The following is a 25,039-nucleotide window of genomic DNA, read 5'->3' on the forward strand; positions in this document are numbered from 1 at the left end:
GCAGTGAAATATAACATCTCCCCCTTTTTTAAAATGATGAGCGGGGTGGTGGTTTGTAGTAATGACACACTTCCTGTTTAAGAGACAATGCTGCTCCATATACAATACATTGCATGAGCATTGTCACCCTAGAAACGAAAGTGTTACGGACAGGATTACCAAGCAAAAATAAGTAAAAAAGCCTGATAAAAGAAAACTTATGCAGCTACCACACCTAAAGACTATTAAGCGTCAATATATTGAAAACTTTTTTCAGCTAGCTAGATTTTATATTGTTTTAAATGTTGTAAAATATCTGACTTACATGTGATATCAATCATTTTTTAAGGCTGCCGTTTACATTTGTCACAAGAGAAGTTGCTGAAGCCACGTGCGAATGCCTTCTTGCCCAGGCTGAGCAGGGAGAGAAGCTCTCCAAATCCCAAGCTGCCACAGAGAGGATGATCCTAGAAGAATTTGGACGTTGCCTCATGAGGGTCATTAATTCTGCAGGAAAAGCAAAAAGCGACCCTTGTACGATGACTTGTTAAGTGTGGCTGACTGTGAGACTAGCATGAGTGATCAGAAATTGTGACTGCATGGGAGAGAGGTCTATAAGATAATGTACAAAGAATACACTGCCACACAATTCTGAAGTCTTCACTTACCATCCATATATGTGCCAGAATTCTTGTGTGTTTTGTATGTGGCAATTTTCAATGTGTTTTGCGACAAAACTGAGATTTTATGGCAAACCATTTGTTTTAAATCTTGCACCTATTTCCCACCCCTAAATTATTGACGACACCCAGTGGTGAATCCTTTTTAGTGTAATTGACAAACTCATGTACCAATTCTAATTTTTCTAGTTTGAACAAGTGATTTTTTTTTGTTTTTTGTTTTTTTTAATTCAAATGTGTGTACCTGGAAGCAGGTTTTGGTCTGATGAGATAGAAATGTGAAGTGGATTGCTGTGATCTTTGTAATCAATGGATAATCTCTGTAATAAACATCAGGTCATAGAATACATTATGAAGGTAGGTGGAAAGCATCAGAAATGATATGTCTGATTAGGTTGAGAATAGCTTGGATGTAAATCGCTGTACCAGTCGCTATTTGCATCTGAAGTGTACTAAGATGGAACTGTACAGAGAAGTGGATATAAATATGTCTTGCCCCCATCTAGTGTTCACTAAATCTGGTGCCAGGCGCAATAGAGTACTATCCTTCAGAATATATTGTTTTTGAAATATATGCATCGTGCCTTCTGCGCTCTTAATATTACATAATGCTTGTTATATTTTCATATTTATATTTGGATTATGTACGCTATAATACATTATGGGAGCATGATTTAGGCTGGTGGTTTTTATGGACTTAGTTTTATAGTCTTACATGACTTAGTTGTAGTGCCCAATTATTTTCCTGTATCATTTGAGTAGAAATGCGTCTAAATCCATTAGCATTAACCTAAGAATACTATTTCCATTGTAACATATCTTAGACAATGTTTAAGGCTGATTTGACATAATGGCACTATTTTTGGTACCCCAAGTATAAGCTTTAGAAAGCAGCTAGGTGAAGGCATATTGGGGTTGTTTTAGTAAAAGTGGAGAGTGCAAAATCTGGTGCAGCTGTGCATTGTAGCCAATGAGCTTCTAACTTTAGCTTGTTCAATTAAGCTATGACAAAAGACCTGGAAGCTGATTGGTTGCACAGCTTCACCAGAATTTGAACTCTCTACTTTTAGTAAATCAACCCCATTGTGTTTAAACTCCAGTGGTTTACCCTGGTGGTGAGACTGATTGTTTTAAAGCTAAGATAGAGCTTTTCTATTGGGGCATGTCATATGGAAGCATTCATCCTATGGTGATTTGGGTTTAATCATAAATATAACATAAACATTTACCCAATTCAAAAGTTCTTGGACAGCCATTGCAAATGTGAAAGGGTCCCTTACCCACCACAGATTACATCCCCACAATTGCTATTATTACAAAAAAAGCTGTATGGTTAGAAATGTACAGACCATAGCTTATCTTCTGTTCTATGCAGAGATACCAGATGGTTGGGTAGACCGCTGATATAGGCATGCTTATTTCCTATATCTATGTGACTATTGATGTGGGGGTAATTACATTTTTGAGATTGGATCCTATCGTAACATCCAAATGTGATCTCCTCCCTCTATAAATCTACCTTATTTTGTTTTCCTCTCTGAATTTATTTTAAGACTGCGATTATCACATATACAGACTGTGTGTTAAATGGTATCCATTTTACCTCAACATCACATACACTGTTTTGGAGGGGTTATCATGTTATCTTTTACAATGGGATGATCTGCACTGAGACTGGATATCTTGGTAAAGCAGCCATCTGTTAGATATGATTTTATCTTTTAAGTCTCTTGACTCTACATTTAACAGGCCCTTTGCTTTAGATTATTTTGAAATAGCAACACAGGTCTTCTTAATGAATGTTATCCCTTTAGTTATATAGCACTATCATGCTATTTGAGTTAAAAGAAAAGTATGGGGTTTACAAAAAAAAAAAAGACACTCGCCTAGGTGGATACAGCATAGATCCAATGCTGCATCTGTCCCCCACTTCCTCTGCTGTGAGAACTGAGCAATCAAACGCTGCTGATCACTCAGTTCTCCCCTCCCACTCTGAGCAGAGAGCTATCAGTTACTGGCTTTCTGCTCTGCCCCTCTAGCGCTCACTGGAGTGCTGGGCTAGGGAGGGGAGGGTGTGGTGGAGCTGGGAGACTGAGCCAGCTGCCAGCTGGTCCAGGTCGATCGCGACTGTAATGTCGGAATCTTTTCCCAGCCTGGACCGGCAAAGTGACGTTAGATGACCGTTGGTTTCACTTAAAACAGGTCACAGGTGTGCAGAACAAAATGCCCTCTTGTGATCCATAGGAGAAGTAGGACCAAAAAAGCTGTGGCCCTACTTCCTCTTTAATATACTCAGTTGTAAAGATAATGTAAACCTTTATTGTTTTCTTAAGAGTGGTTGCCTGATCAAGAAACTACATGTAGTAATCTTTAGGTGTAACTCCATCTAAAATGTATTTTCTTTTTGTTAGTTTGGGATTGAGTAGGAGGGAAGGTTAGAACCCCTGTATAGGTTTTTATTGCTGTATGGTTCCCTGTAGAGATTTCCTAGTGATAGCAGTTGGTAGGATTATCTTTCCAGTAGAGAAACAGCCAGAAGTAGAAATTTTGACAGAGGTGCTAACTTTTAACCATTTCCATATGTGCCCTTATTAGGGACTTTTTTGGTAACCACTGCCTTTTGTTCAGAAAGTGAGGTAAGTTCTACCCCAATATGAACGCAAAGAGCAATAAAAACCAAAGGCCCTATCCACACCCACCTTTTTTCCATACAAAAAGAAAAAAATAAAAGTTTATTTAAAGTTGAATTTTTATTATTGTATCTAGTTTAAGAGTAAGCCTACTTTACTAGCCTCCACTCCAGCAATGCAATGCCCGTAAGCCTGCTTACCACTGCAGACATATTCGCCTGATATTCTGTTTTGCTATCTTCAGCCACCTTGATTGGATATCCTGGGATGACATGACTCCTGTGCATGCACACCGGGATTAATTCAACCAGACACTAAAGAATACTGTGATTGTGCACAGTGAACTGCACATGCAAGGCTCAGTATACAATATTGCAGGCAGGCAGGTAAGAGGATTTTAATGCAGGAGACATATACAAAGTCTCTTCTGCAAAAAAAGGCTTTGCTGGTAGCATTTTTGTAAGGTAAAGTTCCCTTCTTCACTATCATTAGACGAACATGTACACTAAAAGCTTTGTGTACATTTTTATGACAATTGAGAAAAACAAGTAAAACAGAGAAATAACATTAAAAGATAAGTTTACTTTAAAAAATAAATAAATGCACATTGTTTGCAGGTAAAAAAATGTGAATTTATTTATTTATTTTTTGGAGCCTGTAAAGCATTGCTGATTGCTGGTGCCATGCAAGTCTCCTGCAGATCTGTCGGTGTATCTGTGTGCCCGTACATCCCATACGAGCAAGCAGATACACTACGACCCCTTTCACACTGGGGTGGGCATTGACGGTAAAACGCCGCTAGTTTTAGCAGCGCTTTACCGTCATTTTAGCGGCGCTCTTCGGCCGCTAGTGGGGCGCTTTTAAACTCTGCTAGCGGCCAAACAAAGGGTTAAATGCTCCCATGTAGCGCCACTCTTGAGGCGCTTTGCAGGCGCTGCGGCAGCGGTGCCCATTCATTCCAATGGGCAGGAGCGATGTATAAACCGCTCCTCCACCGCCCCAAAGATGCTGCTTGCAGAACTTTTTTTTAACATCCTGCCAGCGCACCGCCCCAGTGTGAAAGCACTTGGGCTTTCACACTGGGACTGCAGGGGAGGTTTTTTTGGTCACTTTACAGGCGCTATTTTTATCCCAAAAACGCCTGAAAAATGCCCCAGTGTGAAAGGGGTCTAACGGGAAGATTCAATGAACTGCCATGGCATTCCACAATGCTGTGGTAGTTCATTGAGAACTACAAGCCGACAGCCACAAATGATGTCGGGACTTGTAGTTCATTCATTCACAGAACTCTGTGTATGAATGACGGGGCCATGTGGGCGAAGCTGCTAGTTTCAAAAACCAACAGCTAGTACAGGGAACTTCTCCCCGTACTGCTGTCACAGGGAGGGGGGATCTGGCAGCGGCTGCAGCATTGGGAACATGTTATATGTTGCACCCTAAAAATGGTGAAACCAAAGGTGAACTTATCCTTTAAAGCCCAACTGAACTTTCAGTTTAAAACAGAAAACTTTCCAAATGCATCAAAACAAAAGGTGCTCAATCTCTTACAGTTCATTTCCTTTCCAAAGCAGCCACAGTCTTGGCAGAAAAGCCTGTCCTCTGCCAGCAACTGTAGAGGGGGATGCTGCTCTCCGTGGGAAGCAGTGAGCTCATTTCAAGTCCAAAACACGCTCTACTGAGTCACACCTTTAGCTCTTCAATCAGCAAAGCTTATGCTCCAGTTTTAGTCTAAATTCTAAATGACACCTTACCCCTGCCCTAATACTCTGCATTGAGAATTTCTGGTGCATTTTAAAATGGAAACAGCTTGCCTACCTGTCTGTCCTATAATTTTAGTGATGTCCTAATGATAAACCTGTTTTCATTGTATTACAGCGTGAAGTATGACTGCAATGATTTACTTATATTTTTTTTTACCCAACATCTTTAGGTGTTTCAGCTGACTTATCGCAGATTTTTACATTTCAAATTATAAATATTCACATTGATATTAATGATCATGCAACAGTAATTTTTGTTTACAATTTGAAATGTAGATCAAAAATTATAAGGAAAACCTGTGCAGGATATAAATTCTAAATAAGCAGCTGCTTAAGCAATTGTGACACCAACAGCAAAAGTATAATATAAAGAAGCAGCGGTAAATCAATAACCAAGTGATTCAATCTTAAACCAATGTTTAAAAATATTAAAACAACTAAAATATACGCTATATATAATATATGTGTTTAAAGTCACACCAAACTATTTTGTGACAAAAATAATCAGTCCATAGGAGCCCATCAGTGAGGCCATTAAAGAAATGTATTTAAAGTAAACTCCAAAAATATATATAATACTCAATCTGCAATCCAGTTGTCATATGGGTGTCCCCACACAATATTCAGTGCTTCCACACCAGATAAATGAGCCTCTTACCGGATCCAGTGGACCATATAAATGGTTAAATCCCTATCAGCATAATAATAAAATAAAATATATGCTCCCATAGTGTAATCCGTAAAACGTGTTTGTTTAAAATCATGATGACAAGCAAAACAACTACGACACCATGTCATCATGCATGCTCGCCGACCGGCGTGTGGAGCCCGGGGTGGCCACACAGCCTTTTATTTATTTAAAAGCATTTTATTTGTTTTTACCGTTGTGTGTGGATTTTTAGAACTTTCTGCCCATTAATTGTGTAGTGTGGCTCCGTTTACAAGTTGTTTTGCTTGTTATCATGCTTTTTAAATAAACACGTTTTACAGATTACACTATGGGAGCATATATTTTATTTTTTTTATTATGCTGATGAGTAACCCCGACTGAACAAGTACCTGGTGTTTGGAACTATCCTGTTTTAAAGAGATTTAATAAGCGCATGTGACCATTTATATGATGGTCCACTGGATCCCGTAAGAGGCTCATTTATCTGGTGTCACTCGGTGGTGGAAGCACTGAATTTGAGAGTGTGGGAACACCAATATGACAATTGGATTGCGGATTGATTATTATTATTTTTTGGACTTTGTTTTAAATACATTTCTTTAATGCCCTCACTGATGGGCTCCTGTGGACCGATTATTATTTGTCACAAAATAATTTGGTGTCACTTTAAACACATATATATCATATATTTTAGTTGTTTTAATATTTTTAAACATTCGTTTAAGATTGAATAACCTGTTTATTGATTTAGCGCTGCTTCTTTATATTTTTAAAAATTGAAATGTAGAGCCTAAGTTTTGTTTATACTGTTTTGGGGGTTTTTTTTCTCCCAAAAAAAGTAAGCACTTAACATATTTTTGCCAAAAAAAGGATATTTTTCTGTTCACAAAAGTCATAATCTCTGTCCTTATGCTTCTGATCTCAAAACTAACTTTATGAGAAGAAAAAGGGAACTGACCAGTGGAAGTAAATGTTCTCTCTGTCTGTGAAATAACTATGTGATCATAGCATTAACTCCGTGACTGTCCACATTTGGTCTAAGTAACTATGTATAAATGTAAATTAGGTTGTGTAGATTGCAAAAGATTTCACGATTTGTGTATGTGTTTTGTAGAGCAAGAGCTATTAGTGTTGTAAATAGTGTAGTGCTGAAACCCAGTATGGCTCCTTTTTGTGATGTGTATTTATACGTGTAAGAAAATGTGAATTTTAAATGACACTTGTAGATTATGTATAAAGAGTCTTTCACCTATAAATATAAGGTGCAAACAATACTTCCCGTAGGTTTTAAACAATCCTAATATTAGTTTTACTATGCCAGTGTTTTATAGAGTGGAACTAAATGCCACAGATTGAAGATTTTGGCTATAGGCTGTATCATCACTCTGATGACTATATTATTCTAGTGGGTACAGAACAAAACAAAGGGGGTGATTTACTAAAACCGGAGAGTGTAAAATCTGGTGCAGCTGTGCATGGTAGTCAGTCCGCTTCTAACTTCAGATTTGACAATAAAAGTGGAAGCTGATTAGTCCCTATGCAGCGCTGCATAAGATTTTGTACACTCCAGTTTTAGTAAATCACCCCCAGTGTATGGGACTGCTTAGTCTTCACAAGAGTTATCTGTATATGGCCAAACCTGTCAAATGTAGATGTTGAGCACCCAGAGAACTTTTGTAAGGTTGCATGGTGATTTGGTGTTATAACCTCTATACACTAGAAGGTCACTTACTTTGGGTCTAACTGACCTATTTTGGACAATAATTAGCTAGCATATAGTTAGGTTTACCCCTAATGGCACCCCCATTCACACACTGAAAAACATGGTGAAGTTTTTCGCATACATAAATGCATGGTGCAAAAGCACAATGTGATTTCCATGTGGCTACATTTTAAAAAAAGGTGCGGAGGCCCTGTGCAAACACTGCTCGCAGAGCCGCATAGATGTGAAATTGGCCTATGTGCTGCAGGCTAAGCTAAACTCCCCTGCATTGGCAGCACACTGGAGATTCCAACCCCTTCTTTCACACAGCACAGCAATATGGATCTCCAGCAGCCACCATATATGCCCCTGCCCATTGCTCCAATTGGCAATGCTCATGATCCTCGAGCAAAAATGAGAACTCTGGCAATTATGCGTTCAATTGGGCTTTAGGATCAAAATAGTAAAGAACACTAGTTTATTTTTCAACATTATATCGGTCATCGACTTGTATCGTGTCTGTCCAACCAAACCAATATTCCACTTAGCAGGAACTGGGTTTTTAGACTACCTAATGGTCTTTTTTTTTTTTTTCCCTCTGGTATTCTGGTGGTGAGATTTGCGTTCCCAGGTGTACACACCTACCATGGCCATTGTGGTGGTTGGGGGGGCCTACTTTCCAGCCTGAATTTCTAACACATACTTTTACAAAATCTCATATTTTGGAGAATGTAATAGGAAGAATGGTACTGTAAAGACAGCCATGGTTCGAATCTTGGCCGGTTTAGCAGAAACTGTCCAAGATTCGAACCGTGTGTGGGCAGGCTGAATGTACCAAGTTGATCAATCTATCAACTTGGATACAACCAGCCTGCCGGATTCACTTGTGATTATCGCTAGTGGCTGCTATAGACGATAGTAGTAATCACTGTCTTCTCCTGGAGGGAAGGAGGCATTCCCCTGTCAGCACTGAATGTGCTGATAGGGGAATCGTGCAAGTTTCTTTTGGCCTGCCTAAGGTAAAACATGAGAGGCAGAAGTTGTACAGTGTTAAAATAAATCCAGTAGAAATAGACTTAAATTACTTGTGGGTGATCTAACATTCAAAATGCAATCTTGTGTTTGCATTTAGTTCCACTTTAATTCTGTACTCAGGACATTGTTCCCAAAGGTGTAGTTTAAAATTTGCAAGGGGAGAATAAAGTCAGTGATGTGTGATCTAATTAAATTATCTGCAGTCACAACCTCTAGAGTGGTGCATCCTATGTTCATGAGATCATCAGATATGTGCTGTAAGTCTGATTGGTTTCTGAAATGACATATTAACATGTAATGGCTGTATGTCACTGAATTCCTTAATAGTTAGAAATTGAACAAATCCAAAAACATTGTTTTATGAAGAGTAAAGTAGTAAGATATGGTGGTGACTGGGCAACAGCTCCACTCACTTTTTTTTTTTTTTTTTTTTAATTTTCATAAATTGCCCCCTAAACATTGCAGAATGATGGATTTTGAAGTTGTTAAACTTGATCTCACTGTAAAATAAACCTTTTTGTACCCTTATCTAAAAACTGAACAAATTGGATGGCAATGTGTATTCTGCCTATATTTAACAATCCCCTTGTCTTTTTCTAGTTCTGTGTACATCTGAAGGTAGAATAACAGACAAAGTTTATATTTACTAGGACTATTCAAAAAATAACTTTCTATATTGTACAAAGAAATCACAGAAAAATAAACATTTATACTATTCTGTATTGCTTTTCTTGGTGTCAGTATGTGTCTTTACTACTGCTTCATCTACAGTGCATCTGGAAAATATGCACAACCACAACGCTTCACTTTTTCCACATTTTGTTCTGTTATAGCCTTATTCCAAAATTGATTAAATTCATTGTTTTCCTCAAAATTCTACAAACAATACCCCATAATGACAATGTTAAATACATATTTGTGACAAAAAGTGAATTGTGTGTATGTGTGTGTGTGTGTATGTGTGTGTGTGTGTGTATATATATATATATATATATATATATATATGTGCACACAGTATCTCACAAAAGTGACACCCCTCACATTTTTGTAAATATTTTTATTATATCTTTTCATGTGACAACACTGAAGAAATGACATTTTGCTACAATGTAAAGTAGTGATTGTACAGCTGGTATAACAGTGTACATTTGCTGTCCCCTCAAAATAACTCAACACACAGCCATTAATGTCTAAACCGCTGGCAACAAATGTGAGTACACCCCTAAGTGAAAATATCCAAATTGGGCCCAAAGTGTCAATATTTTGTGTGGCCACCATTATTTTCCAGCACTGAGACTAAAAAGTGTCCTTCGCGCTGGTGGATGATAAATGGTGATGGTAGCTAAACAATTATACAAATAATTATTCCTTAACGAAAAAGTGATAATATTGCAGCAAAATGAAGGTGTTCACACCAACACTTAGTACAGTAAATATTTGAGTAAATTTCGCGCAATATTAATAAAACATAAATGAGTGTAAAAAATTGTGTGCATAAATAAAGTCAAAGGACTATACAGATAGTAGTTATTACGGCTAATATTGCTAAAATCAATGATTTTTATATTGTATTAAATAGCAATCGCCACTATTCTCTGATAAAGTGATAATTTTAAAATATACGTAGATAAATACATATAAATAACTGCGGTGGTGTTATAGTTAGACTCTACAATAAACGTGAATAAAGACAGCGTGAATAAAAAACAAATTACGAATAAAAAGCAACTCCTTGTGAATAAAAAACAGCAAATTCTTCTATAATCATTAATCATATGTGCAATCAATCATGAATAATATCATAAAGCAATAGACATGAAAATGGTGAACATAAAAATGTGTAATGATAGTCCACTTCGGTGCTATAATAAAGTGCAGGTGATTAAATTATATCAAATAAGTTGAATGAGGTAGATGGATAGCAGCATGTAAACAGTCTATAAGTATTTCTTCTATTTAATTCTGGTCTATGAAATATAGTGGGTATATTTTCTCTGCTGATGGTGTCTCCTAGTGTGGTCTCACAGAAGCCTCACCTTCAGTTTGTAGTACTCAGGCATTCAGTGATTGTGGCTTTAAGATGTAGGGGTAGTCTCTGGGAACCTCTCTTTCTCTGTTTTTATTTCTCCATCATTCCTTCTATGTGGCTCCGCTCTGGTATACTCAGCAATGGGGGAGATAGAGAGGGGAGGGGGAGAAAAGAGGCTCCACTAGTGTATTAAAGTTTTAAAATCAAAGGAGGAGTATTTATTTAAGTATTGCTCTTACATTTATTATATTAAAAACAGGCAGAGTAAATGAAAAAACGATCTGGCGTTCTCAGCGCCCTCTCACTTGTGCTTCAGATTGAACACGTCAATCTCATCGATAGAAAGAAAATGCTTGAAGAGCACCCCAAGAAAAGATTCCAACAAGAAGCACCTAGTATAATATTAGACTTCAATATACAATATAAAGATGCAGCAAAAGTGACTCAAAAACACTGGCACATTTTAAAAAAATGATAAGGACCTCAAATATTACCAGAGAGACCGAATATAGTATATAAAAGAGCACCGACTATTAGAGATCTAATTGTAAAATCAGTAACTGACCCTCGCCCGATATCTACATATACATTTTTTTCAGGAAAAGGATTTTATCCCTGTCGCAACTGCTATGCGTGCCGTCATGCGAAAAAATTTCACGGAAAGCGCAAAGAATTTACAGCTACCAGTACAGGACAAAATTTTAATATCAGAGATTTTATAGGATGTCATACAGAAGGAGTGGTGTACGTGTTACAATGTAGCTGTAACCTGCAATACGTAGGCCGCACAAAAAGAGCACTTAAAACACGAATAAAGGAACATGTACAAAATATAAAATCTGGCTTCCCTAAACACAATGTGTCAAAACATTTTGCATTAGTGCATAACAAAGATCCCGCACACCTCCAATTTTGGGGAATAGAAAAACATAAACCATCTTGGAGAGGAAGTCACCTGGTTCGAGATATTAGCCGTAAAGAATCCAAATGGATTCATACTTTGCGTACCCTTGTACCAGGGGGCCTGAACGTAGAGTTCGATTTAAACTGTTTTTTAAATAATTTTTAACATTATTTTAATTTACATTAGTATCGAATATGTTCATTTACCCTCCTAAAATATTGGATGAGGAATTGACATTTTTAATATAATTTTTAATATATATAGGTCTTAGTATAAATCACTTCAAGATTAATAGTGACCAACCCACAATATGATTAGCTTTAACTATACTATGTATTGTAGAATATATTAGAATCATGTAAATTGATCTATGTGTGTGTGTATATATATATATATATATATATATACCGGTATGTGTATATATATATATAATTTTAATCATTTGAGTTTTTTAAGAATCAAGTATTCCATAATTGTTTAAGTAAAGTGTATGAAATCAAAAATAGACTAACTGGTTAATTCACCAGAGCACTCTCATACCTGCTTCATCCATACACTAGAACAAATGGCAAAGGAAAGGAACCTTTCCTCTTCCACTCGTCCGTGACCTCCACCGAGCTCCTCCACCTTCTGTTAAGGATGCCCCACAGATGCCCAATAGGGTTTAGGTCTGGAGACATGCTTGGCCAGGCCATCACCTTTACCCTCAACTTCTTTAGCAAGGCAGTGGTCGTCTTGGAGGTGTGTTTGGGTCGTTATCATGTAGGAATAGTGCCCTGCGGCCCAGTCTCCAAAGGGAGGGGAATCATGCTCTGCTTCAGTATGTCACAGTACATATTGGCATTCATGATTCCCTCAATGAGCTGTAGCTCCCCAGTGCTGCCAGCACTCATGCAGCCCCAGACCATGATACTCCCACCACCATGCTTGATTGTAGGCAAGACACAATTGTCTTTGTATGCCTCACCTGGTTGCCGCCCCACCACAATCTGAACCAATTAAGTTTATATTGGTCCCATAGACCACAGGACATGGTTCCAGTAATCCATGTCCTTAGTCTGCTTGTCTTCAGCAAACTGCTTGTGGACTTTCTTGTGCATCACCTTCAAAAGAGGCTTCCTGCTGGGATGACAGCCACACAGACCAATTTGATGCAGTGTGCGGCATATGGTCTGAACACTGACAGGCTGACCCCCCCACCCCTTCAACCTCTGCAGCAATGCTGGCAGCACTTATACGTCTATTTCCCAAAGACAACCTCTGGATATGACGCTGAGCACGTGCACTCAACGTCTTTGGTCGACCATGGCGAGGCCTGTTCTGAATGGAACCTGTCTTGTTAAACCGCTGTATGGTTTTGGCCACCGTGCTGCAGCTCAGTTTCAGGGTCTTGGCAATCTTCTTATAGTCTAGGTCATCTTTATGTAGAGCAACAATTCGTCTTCCAGGACGGCACCCTGAGAGATGACTGGTCCCACCTGACAGGAAACACAATCAAAGAGGTTAAAACCCCCGCCCCTCCCTGTGCTCCTCATTTTTTGATTGTTTCCCCACAGAGAAACCGTTTGTTTTGTTTTTTCTATAGGACCCGAAGCCTGGTGCTGGTGGTCTCCCCCTGGGAGTCGGACCACAAGCTTGGGAAGCCTCTGGGTCCGGTAGAATTTCTGTATCGTTCCTGGGGGGCTTTCCCCATCCACTTTCCTTAGGGGGGGAAGCATTGGGAAGACCCCCCTAAGGACTGGAGTGCCCTGGGTAAAGTGGTGTAAACCGAATTTCGGGGTCCATTATCTTGTCTCCCCTCCTTACCTGTGCGGGTGCCGTTCAGAAAATGAGTCCTGGATATCCTTCGGTCTATGCAGCCTGTTGTGCCTTTTTAAGGCTAATGAGCTGTGTGTTTGAACTAGCTCTCTCCTCCGTCTGTACGGCCTAAGTAGCGGTGACAGTGCTGGGGAAGGTGACAGGTGGCTGATGCTTCTAGGCGTGTGCTGTGAGCACTGCTGACCGCCTAGCCTCTCTCCTCGTGGCTCGCGCGGGCTGTTAGCTGGAGATGGCGCTGCTCGGCACCATCTGCTCGGCGTCTGGTGGAGGAATGACATTGTTTCCTCCCCAGCGCTGGAAGTGAGCTCAGGGCGGCCAGCTTCATTTCCGGCAAAATGGCGGCGGCTGTGTCTGTGGAGGACAACGCTGTCCTCCTACAGATAAAAGGACTAAAGCCAGGAGGAGCAGGAGCCCACTTCTCCTGTACAGCTGGGTGAATGTCAGACGGAGGCTAACTGTTATACTGACACCGGCAGCAATGGAGCGCAAGGAGAGGCCCACAGGATAGGGTCCACGGATGTGGAAAAGACCACAGGGGGTGAGTCAGACCGGCCGACAGGTTTTGATGGGGGGGTACCCGGACTCTTTCCTCTGTGTGACAGTGCCATTTTTAACCTTGTGCCTGTGTATCCACTGCCCATGGGGTTGCCAGCTGTCGTGTTAAGTCCTCTGCCCGTTCTAAAAGATGCAGGAATTGCAATGAGAAACTACCCCCCGGACCATCCAAAACCCTTTTGCTTTAAATGTACTCAGAAGCTAACAGGGAAGGAAATATTTCCAGTTATGAGAGAATTTCTTACAGTCCAAACTGAGATGCTGTCTACGCTTAAGGCTTTTCAGACCTTCCTTAAATCTAGGGAACCAGAACCACATAGTAGTAAAGAGGGTTCCCCCTCCCAGGAGGGCTCTGCCTCTTCCAGAGGCTTTAAGAGGTGGCCTGAACCTCCGAGATCTCTCCTTTCTCAGGATTCTGAGGAAGAAGAAGAATCTGAAGCCCCTGATCGGGGATTTTCTGATGAGGGTCTAGTAGACAGGAGGAGGGAGAGGACTCTAAGACTGGCAGACATATCTTTTTAGCTGATGACATGGAGGGCCTTCTTAGGGCAATTTATGTATCTGTGGAGATACAGGAGCTGTAGGTGCCCCTTCAAAGAGGAAGATGAGGAAAAGTTTAGTAAAACACCTAGGTTAGACGCTTCCTTGGTGCGGGTATCCAAACAGTCCGATCTTTCCTTTTGAAGAAGCTGGCAACATCAAAGATCAACCGGATTGGTGAGCTGAGACCATTTTGCGCAGAGCTTGGGAAGCTAATGCTGCGCCTATGAGCCCTACATTGGCTTCAGCCTGTGTAGCGAGAAACGCAGATGCGTGGATCTCCAAATTAATGGATCACGTATCCCGGACCTCCAAGTCTAAGGAGGTCCTGGATTGTTAGAAGTGATAGGTAGTGCGGTTGCCTACTTAGCAGGTGCAGCGGTTGAGACCAACATACAACCGCCAAAATCTGGTGCTCTGTTGAATTCAGCAAGGAGAGCCCTGTGGGTCAAGACTTGGGACGGGGATAATTTGTCTAAAACCCATTTGTGTGGTCTCCCATTTGAGGGTTCCCTCCTTTTCGGTACTAGTTTACATCAGGCTCTTGCTAGGTCTACCGAAAAAGGGAAAAAGTTTCCCACTAAGCCTAAGAAAGACAAAAGGAAATTTTTTCGAGGCCCCCAGGTGAAGAACCATTTCCCAGATAAGAAGGGCTCCGTTAACAGATGTTGGGGGGTTGAAAGAGACAAGCAGAAGGGAAGTATTCTCTTTTCAAACCAAAAGTTGTCCAACAAAGGCCCTAAGTTACAGAGTAGGGGGAAGGCTTTCCCACTTTCTCAGCGGGAAGGGATTACGCAGAGCCCCCATATTCTCCAGATTATAAGAGAGGGCTACAGGCTGGAGTTTCTCTCATCTCCTCCCCCAAAGTTTCTTTTAACCCACTTGCCCAAGGACCCCCTCAAAGCTGCAGAATGTCAGAGAACTAGCAGAACAGGGTGTCATAGTGCCAGTCCCAGTGAGTCAACGGGGTCAGGATTTCTACTCACTTCTTCATTCTCCCAAAGCCCTTAGAAGTATCGCCTCATTATAAATTTGAGGAGTCTGAATGTTTTTCTGCGGTACAAGAAGTTCCACATGGAGAGCATTTATACTCTCAGAAAGCACCTTCTAAGGGACGTATTTATGGAAACAATGGATTTGAAGGATGCCTAACTCCACGTTCCGATCTTTCCAGAACATCAGGTTTTCCTCAGGTTCACAATTGCCTCAGCGCAGGGAGTGCAGCACTGGCAGTTTGCGGCTCTTCCCTTCGGACTGGCATCCAGTCCAAGGGTGTTTACGAAAGTTCTGGCAGAGGTGGTTGCCTTCCTGCATCTTCAGGGGGTAGCGCTGATCCCTTATTTAAATGACATTCTGATTTACAACTGTAACATTCATCAACTGCTCTCCGACCTAGCCAGAGTAGTGAGTACCTTTAGAATCTCTGGGGTGGATCAACAGCAAGGAGAAATCCTTGGTGCCTTCCCAGACGAAGGTCTGTCTGGGATTCCTGGTGGATTCCTCAGAACAGAGGCTGGTCTTGCCTCAGGGCAAGGTAGAGGGCCTCATTTCAGCAGTTACTTTCCTGTTAAAGGGAGAAAGGGTCTCTTACAGAGGGATCATGAGGGTTCTGGGTTTAATGACATCTTGTATCCCAGCCGTACCGTGGGCTCAGCTCCATTCCAGGACTCTCCAGCACTTCCTCCTTTCCTCCTGGGATGGGGAGAGAGGAACGCTGGACAACAAAGTAAGGGAATCTCTACAGTGGTGGCTTTATCCCCAGAATTTGCAGGGGGGTCTCCTTTGGGGCCAACTTCAGCCCCTCAGAATAACGACGGATGCGAGTTCCTGGGGGTGGGGGGCCCACCTGGAGGAACTGCGAGCCCAGGGTACTTGGGGCCGGGGTCAGAGAAGCGCCTCCTCTAATTTTCGGGAGCTCTTGGCCGCCGGGGAGGCATTAAAGGGTTTCGAGGGAAGGATCAGGGGCCGAAAGGTCCAGATTCTTTCAGACAATGCTACAGCTGTGGCATTCCTGAATCATCAGGGAGGCACTAGATCTCGCGCTCTTCTGACTCTGGCACTAGAGATGATTGGCTGGGCAGAGCAATGTATTCTCTCTATTTCAGCAGTGCATATAAAGGGAACATTCAACAGCGAGGTGGACTATCTCAGTCTACAGCCGATTCTCCAGAGAGAATGGGAGTTGAATACCAAAGTATGCTCCCTGGTATGCCGGCATTTTGGCAAACTGGAGATCGACCTCTTCGCTCGCAGGAAGAACAGAAGGATAAAGAGATTCTTCTCTCTCTCCCACGAATGGGATTCAGAGGGGGTGGATGCGTTGGCCCAAGTTTGGAACTTCCATTTGGCCTATGCCTTTTCCCCCCTTGGGTCTAATCCCGAGAGTACTGCAGAAGTTGTATCACTCAGAGGGCAGTCTGATCCTAATCACCCCATGGTGGCCCAAGAGGGCCTGGTTTCCAAACCTGGGGAGTTGGTCGATAGCCCCGCCTCAGCATCTTCCTGTTCGACAGGACCTTCTCCTTCAGGGTCCAGTCTGCCACCCAGATCCCGGCTTCTTCAAGCTGAAGGCCTGGCTCTTGAAAGGCAGAACCTGCGGGAGAAGGGTCTTTCTGATAGAGTAGTTGATACTCTCCTGCTAAGTAGGAAGCCAGTTACAAGGTGTATTTACGCAAAGGCCTGGGGTATTTTCTCACGCTGGTGTCAGGCGAGAGGGACTTCTCAACAAGAGATCCCTGCCATCCTGGAATTTCTCCAGGATGGTGTGGATCAGGGACTAGCAACCAAGACCCTTAGGGTACAGGTTGCAGCCCTGTCCTGTTTTTTGGACAGGAGATTGGCTCTAGATCCTGATCAAAAGGTTCTTGTCGGTCAGAGACAGGCTGTCCCCAGTACAGATGTGTAGATTTCCGCCATGGGACCTTACTTTAGTTTTAGAGGGGCTAACCAAGGCTCCGTTTTGAACCGTTAGATCAGATTCCCCTCAAGTTCCTCACTTTTAAGTTGGCTTTCTTACTGGCGATTACAACAGGCAGGAGAATAAGCGACATTCAGGTTTTTCAATTGAGCCATTTTTTCGTTTACATGATTGAAAGGGAAAAGGGAATATACAAGGGCTACTCCAAGCACGCCCTAATTCACCAAGGTGTTTGGACTATTATGGTACCCAAGTAAAGAGTGAGGCAAGAATAAAATTACAATTTATTTAATTACAAAAATTTTTTGTTGCAATACACAAAGACAACTTGAGAGTTATTACATAGTAAACAGTCGAGCAAAAGTATTTAAAATATCAATAAATGAAACCCCCATGGGTGGATGAAGGTATGGTGATTTGAAAGAGGTGATGTCTCAAAATTGCCGTTTTTTGCCCACTTGGGCAAGTGTTAGTGAGTTTTGTTACATACTGCTTCAATACTTCAAGTTTACCTTTGTAATATCAGTAAACCTTATATGTTATTGTTCTGTTGTAATTCTGACTGTTTTGTAAATGTTATAATTGGACGCCTCCTGAGGAAGCGGCATCGGCCGCGAAACTGTTGAGGCCAACGTCCTCTTTCACATCACCATGCCTTCATCCACCCATGGGGGTTTCATTTATTGATATTTTAAATACTTTTGCTTGACTGTTTACTATGTAATAACTCTCAAGTTGTCTTTTGTGTATTACTATGCAACAAAAAAATGTTTGTAATTAAATAAATTGTAATTTTATTCTTGCCTCACTCTTTACTTGGGTACCGTAATAGTCCAAACACCTTGGTGAATTAGGGCGTGCTTGGAGTAGCCCTTGTATATTCCCTTTCAAACATATTACTGGATGATGGTACCTCCTTTCTAACTGATATCCTTTGCTATTTTTGGGGCAAACACTTGTTGTATATGTTTACTTGATGACAGGATTGTACTTAGGCAGGACCCCCTGTACCTCCCGAAGGGTAGCCTTGAAGTTCCATAGAACTCAATAGATTGTGCTTCCTTCCTTTTGCAATAATCCTCAAAACGAGAAGGAAATTTCTTTTCATTGTCTAGATGTCAGACGCTGTCTGTTGATTTATTTAGAGAAAGTCAGAGTTTAGAAGGTCCAGCCATTAGTTAATTTTTTTGGCCAGAAGAAGGGCCACCAGGCATCTAGAGCATCTATAGTAAGGTGGATTAAGCATACTATTTCTTTAGCCTATGAGCACTCCGGTACGGCAGTCCCAAGGGACCTTAAGGCACATTCCACCCAGTCTCTGGCGACCTCTTGGGCAGAAAGGGCCGGAGCATCGGTGGAGCAAATATGTAAGGCAGCTACATGGACAAGTCAAAACACCTTCCTGAGATATTATTGAGTGGAGTTGCTGTCACCTCAGGATCTGGCGTTTGGTAGGAAGGTCCTACAAGCTGTTGTCCCACCCTAACCTAGGCCTGAGCTACTTGCTCTTCTCTCAGGGTGCTGTCTTGGAAGATGACTTGAGAAAATGACCAGTTACACTTACCGGTAACGGTGTTTCTGGGAAGTCTTCCAGGACGACAGGCCTACTTCCTACTCACTCTTTTTAGGTTTATTCATAATGTATAGAGTTTTGTGGTGTTTGTTTTCACTCTCATGCACTGGTGTGGGTCAGTACTTTTGACAACTGAGGAGCACAGGGAGGGGTGGGGGTTTTAACCTCTTTGATTGTGTTTCCTGTCAGGTGGGACCAGTCATCTCTCAGGGTGCTGTCCTGGAAGACTTCCCAGAAACACTGTTACCAGTAAGACTCGGTTCACACAGGGACGACTTGTCAGCGACCTAGTCGCCTGACAAGTCACCTCCCGTTCTGTACAATGGAACCGTTCTAATCGGAGCGACGCAAGTCGCTCCGACATAGAAAAAGGTTCCTGTACGACTTTGGGGGCGACTTGTGGCGACTTGCATAGAAGTCGTTTTGCAAGTCGCCGCAGAAGTCGTTTGCAGGTCGCCTCGCTGAGGCGACCTGCAAGTCGTGCCGCCCGTGTGTAAACCGGGTCTAAGTGTAACTGGTCCAATTTTTTTTTTTGATCCTCAGAGTTCTTTGCCATGAGGTGCCATGTTGAACTTCCAGTGACCAGTGTGAGAGAGTCAGAGCGATAATGCCAAATTTCACACTTCCCTGAGCTTCTGCAGAGCCTACCCCAGGTAAGTGCAAGTTCAGATGGGTCTGATTTTTTTTGCATTTTCGTTTTCCTGCTGTGTCTGATGCATTCTCTGTTCACCTGCAGTGATTTCAAGTATCAGTCTTGGACTCTTCACTGCCTCCTGGTGGCCAGTCCTCTCGCAGCAGGTGTGATTTGGAAAATGTGTTTTTTCCTTTATTCTGCCTGCTGGGGGAAAGAGAGTGGAGTGTAGGCATTATTCCTGACTTTGTGCCTTTTTCCCTCTCTATTTCTGCGTTTCCCTCTTTCTCAGTCCTTCTAGGTCTGACTAAAGACAAAAAGTAGTTCCCGCAGTAGGAGTGGGTCTTCTTAATCACACCACCAGCATTCCTCTTCTGGCTCTAGACACCATGGTTCATCTTCGAAGTCTGTAAGACCACAGTAGAGGCTCTCCTCACCCCCCCCCCTCCCCCATCTCATAGTAGGGGACTGGAGAAATTATGTTGGGGATGCAGGGCCCCAGTTCCTGCCAGCAAGTCTCTCTGTGACCGCTGTTTCTCTAAAGCAGCTAATGAGAGAGAAGGTGCAGGCCAACACCTGGAAACACTAATTAAGCGAGTCATGAAAGAGTCGCTACAGGAGAAAGACGCTGCAAAACCTCGTGATTCTCCTCCAGATCCACTGATTCCCCTGTCAGAAGAGTACATGAGACGTGGGAGTCTTCTTAACCTAGTCACCAGTCAGCTCCCCTTCAGATAGCGGCTCAGAAGCAGATAATCCTGGGATGGGCTTTGAATACGCCCTGGTTCCTTCTCTGGTGAAAGCTGTTTCAGACGCTTTGAATTGGAAAGACTCAGTAATTTCTCCTCCTAAACAGAGAAAATTTTTCAAACAGCTCAGCAAGGAGCGTCAATATTTTCCTTTTCTCACTGAAGTAGGAACCATACTATCTGAAGAATGGGCAAGATGGATAGAAAAAGTTCTATTCAGTCTAAAATTACAAAACTACACCCTTTCAAGGAAGAAGAGGTTAAACATCTTGAGTCAGCTCCCTTGGTGGATGCTGCATTATGAGACTTGTAAGGTATGTGACTCTTCCTCTCGAAGATACGGTCTCATTTAAAGATCCTCTGGAGAGACGGATTGATTCCGACCTAAAAAGGATTTATTTGACAGCAAGCACAGTGTGTAAACCTGTCCTGGCCTTAGCAGCAGTCTCTAAAGCTTTAGAGGCATGGTCAGACAATGTGAATGAATCTCTTAGAGGTATCTCTGAAGGAGCAGCCAAGAGCTCCCCTATTCAGGAAATCAGGCTAGCCTCCGCCTTTCTGGGGGAGGTCTCTATTGATGTTATTCGCCTAGTGGCTCGGGTGACGTTGTCAGCGGTCACTGCCCGTCGGGCCTTGTGGCTCCGACCCTGGTTGGCGGATCCAGCTTCTAAGCAAGCTTGGTGCCGTATTCCCTTTGAGGCTCGTCTCTCTTGGCAACAAACTTGATAGCGCCATTACCCAAGCTACGGGTGGTAAGTCTGGGTTCTTCCCTCAAGATAGGCCTTTACAGAACCAGAAATGCACCTTTTCAAGAACGCAAAACACCGACAGTGCAAGGGAAGCACGCAGCTACAAGCCTGGTCGTGAATTTTCAAGATCTTGGAAATCCAGGCAGACCTCTTTTAAAAAGCCCACTAAAGGGGCTTCTTCTGGTAACCAGGACTCCACTAAGTCCTTTTGAAATTGGGCCCGCTGAAACATGTCAGGTGGGGGCTCGCCTTCTCCTCTTCCGGCATGTTTTAGCGGCTTCAATTCGGGATTTCTGGACCGTCAAGATGGTCTCCTCAGGTCACACCTGGGTTTTCAACAGCACTCCCAGACTAAGATTTATGCCAACAAATCTACCAAGTTCAGAGGAGAAGAAACAAGATCTTTTAGCTTATGTAAGCTCTTTATTGGCTCAAGGCACAGCCATTCCTGTTCCAGATAGCGAACGAGGCGAAGGCATGTATTCCCCTCTATTCTTGGTGCAGAAAAAGAACGGAACATAGAGGCCAGTCATAGGCTTGACTCTTCTCAACCGGTTTATCTGGAAAAATTCAAGATGGAATCACTATTAACGAATCAACAGTCGGTTCATCTAGGGTATTGGTTGGTGTCTATAGACGTGAAAGATGCCTACTTCCACATTCCAGTGGCGGCAGACTTCCAAAGTTCCTTCGCTTTGCAGTGGGCGATCAACACTTATGCCCCGTACACATGGTCGGACTTTGTTCGGACATTCCGACAACAAAATCCTAGGATTTTTTCCGACGGATGTTGGCTCAAACTTGTCTTGCATAAACACGGTCACACAAAGTTGTCGGAAAATCCGATCGTTCTAAACGCGGTGACGTAAAACACGTAGGTCGGGACTATAAACGGGGCAGTGGCCAATAGCTTTCATCTCTTTATTTATTCTGAGCATGCGTGGCACTTTGTCCGTCGGATTTGTGTACACACGATCGGAATTTCCGACAACAAAATTTTGTTGTCGGAAAATTTTATATCCTGCTGTCAAACTTTGTGTGTCGGAAAATCCGATGGAAAATGTGTGATGGAGCCTACACACGGTCGGAATTTCCGACAACAAGGTCCTATCACACATTTTCCGTCGGAAAATCCGACCGTGTGTACGGGGCATTACAGTTTACCTGCCTTCCATTTGGTCTCACGACATCACCTCGGGTGTTCTCCAAGGTTCTGTTGGCTGTTGTTGCTCTGCTCCGAGTCAAAGGAGTTCATCTTCACCACTATCTAGACGACCTCCTCCTTCTAGCCCAGGACAAGGGTCAACTACTAGAGCACAGGAGTCTGGTAATTCTCTCCAAGAGTTTGGATGGCTCCTGAATTTGGAGAAAAGTCACCTGAATCCATCTCAGTCTCTCATATTTCTAGGTGCTCATTTCAACACGCTAGAAGGCACCATCTCGCTACCCGAGGAGAAGATTGTGGTGATCCGGGACAGGATCCGCTCAACACTTGCTTCATCTCACCTGTCCGCTCTTCAATGTCTGAAGGTGATTGGCACAATGGCAGCCACCATTCCCATGGTGAAGTGGGCGCAATGGCACACTCGCCCATTCCAGAAAGGGTTTCTCCAACAATGGGATTCCCTCAGCAAGAGTCAGCGCATTCTCCTCACTCCATCCATGAGAGAGTCTCTCCTTTGGTGGCTCCAAGAGAAAAAATCTCCGCAACTGCCACTTGATTCTTCCCATCACATGGGTTACAATAACCTCAAATGCCAGCAATCGGGGCTGGGGCGCTCATTGCCGGAAGTGGCTCAGGGCAGATGGAACTCACCATCTCAGGGGATTGTATCCAATATACTGGAACTGCGGGCAGCCTTTCAGGCACTCAGATCCTTCCACCATCTGATAGAAAACTCCTCAGTGGGCTCCGGTTGGAAAATACAACTGCGGTGGCCTACATAAGGAAGCAAGGTGGAACTCGCAGCTGGTCTCTCCTACGAGAGGTGGAGCCAATCATGAACTGGGCTCAGAAGAATCTGTCCAACATTTCGGCAGTCTACATTCCAGGGGTCCAGAATGTATAGGCGGACTTTCTGTCTTGTGTGGACAACGAGTGGTCCCTACACAAAGAGGTGTTCAAATGGCTCCTGACACTGGGAGTGTCTCCAGAAGTGGATCTTTTTGCATCCCCATGCAATTGCAAGCTGACCAAGTATTATTCGAGGTTCCGGGATCCCCAAGCCTGTGGGATAGATGCCCTTAATGGATCGGTGGAGGTTCAACAAGGCGTATGCCTTCCCTCAGGTACCTGTGATACTCCAGTTTCTCCGCAGGCTTAGAACAGAGGAGGTGGAAGTCATAGCAGTAATACCGTTTTGGCCCAACAGGCCATGGTTTCCCCTCTTAACACTCCTCAGTTATCGGGATGCAATTCCTCTGCCTCTCAGGCTGGATTTTCTGTCCCAAGGCACAATCCTGCATCCATGCCCTGCTCATCTACATCTCAGGGTCTGGTTTTGAGAGGGGAAAGCTTGAAGCCTTAGGTTGTCCAGAAGAAGACATTTTGACTCTTCTTAATGCCAGACGGAAGAGCACTAATAGAGTTTATGAGCGTATCTGGTCCAAGTTCACAGAACACATGTCCTCTAGACCTAATCCTTGTGGTTCTCCAGAAGTCCAGGATATCCTCAGCTTTCTGCAAACAGGGTTGGATTTGCCTCTAGCAGTGAGTTCCCTTTGTGTACAAATATCAGCCATCTCGGTATTTACAGGAATTTCATGGGCTAACCACGCACTGGTTCGCCAATTTTTCAAGGGTGCTATCGGGTTAAGACCTCAAAGAAAACCGAGGTTTCCTAAATGGGATCTTCCCCTTGTTCTAGATTTTCTTTCCACGCTTGGAACAGATCCTGAAAAACCTCTATCAGTCAAAGACCTCACACTTAAGAACGTCTTCCTGGTGGCAGTAACCTCAGCCAAAAGAGTGTCTGAAATCAGAAACTTAGGTTCTAAAGAGCCTTTCCTGGCCTTTTCTTCCAGATGGAGCAGTGTTAATTCCCATGCTGGGCTCAAACCCTAAAGTAACATCTATTTTCCATGAAAATCAAGAAATTGTGTTGCCTACCTTTGGCACAACAGAGGGTCGAGATGTCCATCCCCTTGATGTGGGACATACTTTGAGTCAATATTTGGAATTTACAGAATCTTTTAGACAGACTTTCTTTTCATTCTTCTACATGGAAAAAATAAAGGAAATCGGGCTTTAATTAGATCCATTTCTGCTTGGATAGTACAGATCATTCAAAGGGCTTATAAAGCGAAGGGCTTGGCTCCTCCAGAGGCAGTGAATGCACACTAAACTTGGAGTATCTCAACCTCTTGCGCTGCTTCTAGTCACGTCGCACCCATGCAGCCTGTCAGTAAAACGGAAAATTTATATCAAATACTTACCATCATTTTCCTTTCCTGATAGGCTCCATGGCAGCAGGAGTCCCTCCCAATGCTTGGAGTAGGCTAGTTACCAAACACAGCTGGGAGCTCACAGCTGAAATTTATAGGGGTCCTATTGGGTAATTATGGAGGCGGGGTCAACCCACACGTATGCTGCCATGGAGCCTATCAGGAAAGGAAAATTACGGTAAGTATTTGATATAAATTTTCAGTTTTTTATTCAGTATGCCTTCGACTTCCACTTTGAGACCCTCCAAGCTGGATCCTCCTTCCACCTCCAAGACCTGACATTCCAGGTCTGCCATATCCACCAAAAAGGCCCTTCTTGACACTTTCCAGAATGGGGAAATGTCCGACAGCCTTTGCAGATTTTTGGAGATCTTACCTATTTAAGGCTAGGCTCACACTTATGCGGTGCAGGAAACGCTGCAGTACGTGCTCATTTCCTGCACCGCATGCAAATCACTCTGTAGACAAAGTTAATGACCCCCCAAACGCAGTGCATTTGCCTGCACTGGATCGCATGGTACAAAACCACTATATGATCTGGTTGCTGTGCAGCTCAAAAAAGGTGCATGTACTTTGGTGCGATTTGAGCCCATTTAAAAGGCATGGGTTTTAAATCGCACTGATTCGCATGTGAATTGAACAGGAATGCAGTACACTTCCTGTGCAATTCACAT

At 42.9% G+C, this 25,039-nt stretch overlaps 1 protein-coding gene across 2 annotated transcripts in view; it reads left to right on the forward strand.

Moving 5' to 3' along the window:
• The window catches only part of LIN54 (lin-54 DREAM MuvB core complex component), an 84,115-nt gene extending 74,937 nt beyond the window's left edge, over positions 1-9,178 (forward strand). For both annotated transcript variants that reach the window (XM_073597853.1, XM_073597854.1), the window contains one exon: positions 329-9,178. In XM_073597853.1, the coding sequence (XP_073453954.1) occupies positions 329-530 (202 nt within the window). In that variant the 3' untranslated portion in view covers positions 531-9,178. The remainder of the gene's footprint in view (positions 1-328) is intronic.
• The last annotated feature ends 15,861 nt before the right edge of the window (positions 9,179-25,039 follow it).

The sequence above is a fragment of the Aquarana catesbeiana genome, linkage group LG01, assembly GCF_042186555.1.
Source record: "Aquarana catesbeiana isolate 2022-GZ linkage group LG01, ASM4218655v1, whole genome shotgun sequence".
Classification (NCBI taxonomy): domain Eukaryota; kingdom Metazoa; phylum Chordata; class Amphibia; order Anura; family Ranidae; genus Aquarana; species Aquarana catesbeiana.